Here is a 7,309-nt window from a genome sequence, read left to right as displayed (position 1 = left end):
GAAAAAAAAAAAAAAAAAAAAAAAAAAAAAAGAAAAAGATAAGATGGGAGACACCTAGCCTGCAGGTTGCGAAGCTGGAAGTCCAAGAGCTGGTCTTGTCTGAGTCTCTGCCCTCTCCTGACCCCGCTGTCCCCACCGCCCAGCTCACACCCCCATTTCGTCCCATATCTCCCAGTTATCAATACCCACACCTCCAGGAGAAACTCACAGGCCCTTCTGGGAAGCTGCCCTGCTCAAGTCTCTGTTGTTCCACCAGGGGCTACAAGGACAAGACGCTGTAAGCAGATGTGCAAGGGGAGGGGCTAAGATTCTGATGGGGGCGCTTGGGGCAGCAGGAGTCACCTGTGGGGCTTCCGCATCTGTGCAGACGCCGTTCACGCTGGCTGGCTGTGAGGGTGCTGGCAGGCGGGGCTGGGCTCTGGAACGGCAGAGGTGATAGAGAACGTGAAGTCTGTGTGTTGCTCTGGCTCAGCCCCCTCTTCCTCCCCGAAGTGTCCCACCTCTCACCTGTCCCAGGTAGCATCGGGAGCTGTCTGGCTGTCCAGCAGGGCCCCTTCAGGCACACTGGCTGTGGGCTCTGGGGCAGGGGGCTGTTTCCTCCGTTCCTCTTCCTCCCTCTTTCTTTTCCGCTCCTTCTCCTGCTCCTCCAGCTGTCAAAAAATTCTGAGGTCAGAGCATGGAAGGTCCAAGGCATTGGGGAAAGCTGAAATGTCTCAGCTCTAGTCTGATGAAACAGGAAGAATGGAGACTATAATTCCAGATGAAGGCGGGGATTAGGAGTTATGGGGGGGATGGTGTCTCTTAGTGCCACCCAGGGAAACGGATGGCTCCGAAAGCTGAGGTGACAACAGGGCACTCTTGGCTCACATCTGGGAGATGCTGGGGCAATGGGAAGAGAAGAAATGTCTTCTTCAAGCAGGAGAGCGCGCAAAGTCTGGGGCAGTGGGATGGGGCCGGTATTCCTGGGGTCCTGTAGCCCTCACCGCCGTGAGCTTCTCCAGTGCACTGAAACGCTCCTCCCAGGCCACTGCGGACTTCTGGAAGGCTTCGTGCCGCTTGATGAGGCTCTCGACTTCATCGACTGTGCAACCCAGCTCAGCACTTCGCACCAACGGCTCCTGGCTGCACAGCCAGGCCTCCGCCATACCTGCGTCTCTCCCAAACACGAGCACCTCCAAAACTGCAGGGATTGGGGGTCGCAGGGAGGTGGCAAATCAGGGTGGGCAACGACAGGGTATTATAGCCACAGCAGCTTCAAGCACAGGGACACAGAGAAAGCCACTGCCCCAGAGCAGGAGCTTAGGGCAGAGACAGGCAGTGCCAAGGGTGGGGGCCTTGAATTCCATGCCCCAGATTCCTGGTTTCACCTACTCTGGAAACTACAGGGTGCAAGACCCCCGGCCGCTCCCTCACCGCGCAGGGCCTGGAGCCCTCAGTCAGTTTCCTACAGCGGCTCACCAAGCTGCAGCCAGGCCATCTTCTCCTGCCACTTGTCAGCTGTCTCCTGGCGCCGTGCCTGAAGCTGAGACAGCTTCTCTGAGATCTGGGTTGGGGCGGGGTGGGGAGATGCGAGTTAGCACCCAGCGGGGCCTTGCCAGGGTCCCTGGGGGTCTCACATGGGGGAACCAGTGATTTCTGATTTCAAGAGGCAGACAGTTCTGGGAGAAAGATAAAATGGGGAGATCCCTGAACAGCACTAAGGGGAAGGTGAAAGGTTTCTGCAAAGAAGGAATGAAAGGAAGCAGGAAGACTCGGAGGAGAAATCAGCATTCAGGCCTCCCCCGTGAGGGTGCCCAGCTACACCCAGGCCTCACCCACCTCCTCAGCCGCGTAGTGGCTCCTGGCGAGCAGCCCCTGTCCCATGTCGATGCAAGAGGAGAAGCGGTCAGCCCTGGCCTCTATCTCCGCCTTGATGCCTTGGTGGTTCTTGATGACCAGGTCTGCGGAGGAAACGTCCCTGGGGGCATGGAGACCACATCACCCGCTGCCCACAACCCTATCCCGGCCACCAGCCCATAACCCCCGGAGGCCACCAGGCTCTGTGGGCCTCACCGGGGCCGCTCCTGGGCATCCATCTGCAGGTTCACTCCGTCCATCCACAGCATCAGCTCCCGGACAGCCTTGAAGAAGCGGAACTTGTCCGTGGTGTCCAGCAGCAGCTGGCGGCGGGCAGCAGAGCTTCCCTGAAGCTGCGCCCAGGCCTCGGCCACGGCCTGCATGTGGTGGCCGATCTCCTCAGCCTTGTCTCCGGCGTAGGCCTTCTGGAGCCGATGGCCGTCATCCTGCACCTGCTGGGCCTGCCGGGGCCCAGGTCAAAGTCAGGCAGAGTTGGGAGACTCTGAGGGGCTGCAACCTTCCTCAGTCCTGACCTCTCTCAACACCTCCTGCCCATTCTACCAGGCGGAGAAGCAGGGGGAGGAGTGGAGGGGGGGTGCTGGGAAAGATGAGGGCTGGAGTCCAGAGTAAGCCCTGTCATACTCTGCCCTGTAGGGTCTTACCAGGGGGCCTGGGCTTAACCTGGGGATCAACCCTTTAAAAGGATCACTAGCCGGTGAGCTTTCAGAGGCCTGTCCAGCTCGTGGGGGACCTCAAAGATTGCTAGAGTGAGATTTTCGGCCTGAAGAAGGGACTTCGGTGGGGGGCCAACCGGGTTTAAATGGCTGCAGGAAGGATCTATGCTTATTTTGTGTAGGTCTAACACCTGAGTGGGACCAACAGATGGATTTTAGTGCACCATGAAGAATCTGCTACCCACCAGGACCATCTGAAAATGTCACGGGCCCTCAAAAAGCCTTGTCATTACAGGTGTGGACGGGATGGCTAGATGTCCCCTGGCCAGAGACGGTTTCCTGGAACCATCCTAACGTCATCCCTACGTGGCCCTGCAGAGGATGTGATCCCTCCAGCCTCCCCATGTTCCCCACGGAGTCTCCTCTAAGCCCCGTCATCCCTCCCCCCGCCTCCACCCATGCTTGAGTCAGACCTGGGCGCTGAGGGCCTGGATGTCGTGCTCAAAGGCACAGTGTCGGCGCTGCAGGGCCTCGGCAGCGTTGAGGTCCCGGCCGGTCCCGTCTGGAAGCTGCTGCTGCTTGTGCTGCACCCGTGCCAGGGCCTGGCGCGCACCGTGCAGGAAGCGCTGCAGCTCGTGTGCAGCTGCCAGCACCTGACCCCGTGTGTCCAGCAGCTCGAGCAGGTCAGCCCAGGCCTCGTTGAGACTGTCCTTCCACTCGGCCACCGTGGCCCGGGCGGCGTGGCCCCCGGCGATGAGCCCGTTGGCCAAGGCGTTGGCGCTGTCCACGCGCTCCTGGCCGATCGTGCTCGTGTCCCGGGAGAACTCTCGGAATTTGTCCCGGAGCATCTGGCAGAGGAAGCAATTGCACGGACAACACTGTGACACTGGAGGATGTGGTCCCTGGCTCGCGGGGCAAGTCCTTTCACCCCAGACTGAGAACCCACTTCTTTCCCTGGCCCACATGGGCCAAAATAGATTTCTTCAGCAGGGCCGAGTTAGGCAGCAGAAGCAACTGGTTCCCACTGACCCTGGATTTGACTGACACGCCCAGCCTCCAGCCCCCAGCAAAGGGGTACTTGGAACCTTTAGTCTTCAGACAAGGATACCCTAACTATGGTCCATATTTCGGCACCAGTGAGTGTCCAACCCCCAAACCGTGGAGAGGAATCTCAAGTCCCCAGTGTACTGGCGAGTTCTGTTGGAAAACAGTGATCGGTCATTTCCTTTAGGCCCGCGTCTATGCGCAGCCCCACGTCCTCCTTTCTGCACGATTCTTCCAATTAAATATCTCAGAACCCAGAGGACAGTGTCTGCACAACCTGGTGTTGCACCCCTGCCCCTTGGTGCTCCGCCCAGGATGAAGTGCTAGTCTCCCAGGGGCCCTGGTGGACAGCCAGACAGCGCCCGATGCCACCTGGGACAGGATGAAGTGCTAGTCTACCCTTCCCGGAGCCCACCTGTGGCCACTGTCCTCCCCGCACTCACAGTCACGTGCTCGTAGTCCTGGCCCAGCTCATGCGAGGCTGCCACCACCTCGCGCTCCTGGATCCACTGCTCCAGGTCGTCCAGCTCCCGGCGGAGCTGGCACAGACGCAGGTGCTCGTGCAGGCGCTCCCGCCGCTCTCCCGCCAGCTCCTTCAGGCTGGCGTACAGCTTGTCCACCTGGGCTTGGCGGATCGATATGCGCGTGCTGCGGGGGAGGGGAGGACACACTGCTCTGACCCCTAGTCTATCCCAGAGAGTCCTGCCCCCCAACTGCTTGCCAAGTCCCTGCTTCTCCAGCTTTCTAGATGGTCCTGTACACATGCAGTACGGAAGGCTCTGCAATCTCTGGGCCTTTCTGGAACTGGTCCCCCTCTCCCCCAGGGACTGGCCTGGGGGTCCAGGTGCAAGCTCACCTCTCTGGGTGCTCGTGGTCAATCATGTCTTGGCTGCTGGCTGCCAGCTGGTGGATGGTCTGGGCGTAGTCGGCCAGGGCTTGTTCCAGTACCTGATGCTTCTTCACCTCTGCCTGGGCACTCAGCTCGTCCTGGGGGAGGGGAGAGTGGCAGCAGAGAGTAGGGGGAGTGGGGAGGAAAGCCGTAGCCTGAGCTCTGGTCTGGCTCTCACCTTGGCCTTCTCCTGGCCCATCATGTGTAACTCCTGCTCGCCCATCCAGGCCTCTGCCTCCGCGGCGTCGCGGTAGAACTGCTGGGCCCGCAGGGCCTCCTCCAGTCGCTTCCCTCGAAGCTCCAACTCGTGGCCCAGGCGCTTCCACATTTCCTGTAGCTCAGCCAGCTCCGGGCCTGCTGCCGCCGCACCCAGAGCGCACTGTCGCTCTGTTAGGTCCGCGATCCGCGGCTCGTGACCCTGGATCTCCTTCTGCAGGGTCTGTCCATGGCGACAGAGGAGGAGGCGCTGAAAGCCTTGCCGAGGGACCCCCTCACCCTACATTCCCCCCTTACGCTTACTCAACAGCAAGCCCCCCTTCACACCATTGTTTCTCATCCTTCCTGCGTCCTCTCACCTCCCCTCTTTTCTGGCCCATGACGCCCCTTCAGTCCACACGATCTCCCACCAGGGGAACCCACCCTCCCGAGGTGAGGAAAGGCGAACCACTGAAGTCTAGGATTACACCCAGCAACCAGGGGGAGCCAGAGGAACCCCAGTTCTTAAGAAAACACACTTTCAAGTCTTGGGAGGCTCTTGGGACCCTTTCTTCTGCCTTTAGCCTCTGCCTCACCTGGTTTTTCTTCATGAGGAGCTGGACACTGGGCAGGTCCCTGCCATGCTCCATGGAGCTAGCCACGGGGAGCCGCTCCGTCACCCACAACTGAATACGAAAGTGGGGGTTAGTGGAGGTCCGGAGGGCAAAGTCCGAGCTAGGGGTTGGATAGTGGGGATTCCTGGGGGAAGGTTTTCTAGGGCTCCCGGTTCTGGGGTCAAGGGACCTAGAGGGTGTCCCTAGAGGGTTGACTTTCAGTGCCAAAGGGAAGAGAAAACAGAGCACTGCTGGCATCCCCCCAGCATCCAAGAAGATTACAGAGCCAAAGACGGCCCCGTCCCAGGCCCCGGAGACTCACGATCTCATCCTCCACGTCCCGGTGGAACTGGTGCTGCTCGCGAGAGGCCTGCAGGCGCCGGCAGCGCTCCTTCATGGGCCGGCACAGGGCCCTGAACTTCTCCTCCACAGCCCGCGAGGTCCTCTCCACCTCCCCTGCACCCTGGTCTTCCTGGGCCAGAGCTTTTGCCTGTGCCTGGATTGCTTCCACCTCCTTCTCTCGCACAGCCATCTCCCTTTCCAGCATCTGCCAACCGGAAGAGGAAGGAGGTGTTATCACCGTGCCTCCACCTTCAAACTCAGCGGAGACACTGGTCTATATCGAGCCAATCATGAATTCTTATCCCTGGGGCTCAGCCCAGGGAGAGTATCTCTTCATGGCCTACATCAGTGGATCTCAAACTTTAATATATATGAGAATCCAGGGGGTGTGAGAACTGTGCTATCAATTTACTCAGTCCCCAATCCATCTCAGTTCCAGCAAATTTCTACACCATCCAGCGGGCCTCTGACTTCACCAGTGAGGTCTGAAACTCAGCCTTGGGGTAGGAGGAGGGCATCCCATTCCTTCCTTGGCGCCCCCTCCTCAGTCCTAGAGGCAGTAGCTGCTCCCTACATTTGCTATTCCTGCATTCTTTAGACCAGGGGTCAGCAAACCTCGCCCCTGGCTGGGTTTTGTAAATCAAGTTTTATTGGTACACAGCCACACCAGTCTTTTACGCATCGACTATGGCTGGTTTTACCCTAGGAGGACAGAGTTGAACAGTTGTGACAGAGACCGTATGACTCTCAAAGCTCAAAATACTATTTGGCCCTTTACAGAAAAATGTTTTCTGATCCCTGTTTTGGAGTTCTCTTTACCCCACTGGCAGGTAATCCTCTTTTATTAGTTAGCAGTTCTTTTCACTAAAGTTTCCTTGTTCAAGTTTGAGTGTGGCTTCTGTCTCCCGACTTTACTCTGACTGACACACACTCCTAGAGATTCTGACATTGGTGGCCCGTGGAAATCGCCTTGAGAAATACCAGTGAAGGTGCTGTCTGCGAGGCCTGAGGATGGCCTCGTGAATCTCAAGGGCTACTGACTCCCCCCTCCTTTCTTCTGCTGTTCACCAGTCCCACCAAAGGCCCGCCGTGTACCTGCTGCTTCTTGAGCAGGATGTTGACACTGGTGAGGTCCTTGCCGTAGTCGTCGGAGTGCAGCTGGGCCTGCAGGCTCTCCAGCCAGCTCTCCAGGGCAGAGCAGCTCTGGGCAAACAGCTCAGCTCGGTTGGCATCGAAGAGGCTGCGGGCTTTGGCCTGGGTGGTGGTCTCCAGCTCGTCCCAGCGCCTGTGCAGGTCGTCTAGCTTCTCCCATACCAGAGCTTTCAGCTCCGGCTTCTCCAGAGTCAGCTCCCGCCCTTCCTGGGTGTGGGACAAGGAAGGGGTCAGTGTCAGAATTAGATACCACTGAACATGAGCCGATAGCAGAACAGGAACCTAAAGGGCAGCAGAGACCTGAAGTGAGGGCTCTCCTACCGAGTTCTTGGGTGTTCTCCAAGCTTTCTAAGCTCTCCTACCCTCACTGCTGAGTAAACCCTACTCCTTCCTCAAGGTCCCATCAAACCTCGTCTCAGGGCTTCCCTGGTGGCGCAGTGGTTGAGAGTCCGCCTGCTGATGCAGGGGACACGGGTTCGTGCCCCGGTCCAAGAAGATCCCACATGCCGCGAAGCGGCTGGGCCCGTGAGCCATGGCCACTGAGCCTGTGCGTCCGGAGCCCA

General features: G+C 58.8%; 1 protein-coding gene across 1 annotated transcript in view; it reads right to left on the bottom strand.

Moving 5' to 3' along the window:
- Positions 1-7,309, bottom strand: part of SPTBN2 (spectrin beta, non-erythrocytic 2) — a 31,323-nt gene that overhangs the window by 2,037 nt on the left and 21,977 nt on the right. The window contains exons 20-33 of the mRNA XM_007461924.1: positions 6,690-6,953; positions 5,575-5,799; positions 5,235-5,324; positions 4,622-4,882; positions 4,411-4,541; positions 3,998-4,202; positions 2,984-3,358; positions 2,053-2,297; positions 1,819-1,957; positions 1,459-1,543; positions 984-1,180; positions 508-650; positions 343-418; positions 209-259 (exon numbers count right to left, since the gene is read on the bottom strand). Coding sequence (XP_007461986.1) covers positions 209-259; positions 343-418; positions 508-650; positions 984-1,180; positions 1,459-1,543; positions 1,819-1,957; positions 2,053-2,297; positions 2,984-3,358; positions 3,998-4,202; positions 4,411-4,541; positions 4,622-4,882; positions 5,235-5,324; positions 5,575-5,799; positions 6,690-6,953 — 2,487 coding nt within the window. The remainder of the gene's footprint in view (positions 1-208; positions 260-342; positions 419-507; positions 651-983; positions 1,181-1,458; positions 1,544-1,818; positions 1,958-2,052; positions 2,298-2,983; positions 3,359-3,997; positions 4,203-4,410; positions 4,542-4,621; positions 4,883-5,234; positions 5,325-5,574; positions 5,800-6,689; positions 6,954-7,309) is intronic.

The sequence above is a fragment of the Lipotes vexillifer genome, unplaced genomic scaffold (genome assembly GCF_000442215.2).
Source record: "Lipotes vexillifer unplaced genomic scaffold, Lipotes_vexillifer_v1.1 scaffold1129, whole genome shotgun sequence".
In the NCBI taxonomy this organism is placed as follows: Eukaryota; Metazoa; Chordata; class Mammalia; order Artiodactyla; family Lipotidae; genus Lipotes; species Lipotes vexillifer.
Note: the sequence above shows the minus strand (reverse complement) of the source record. Positions and strands in the feature narration are given on the sequence as shown.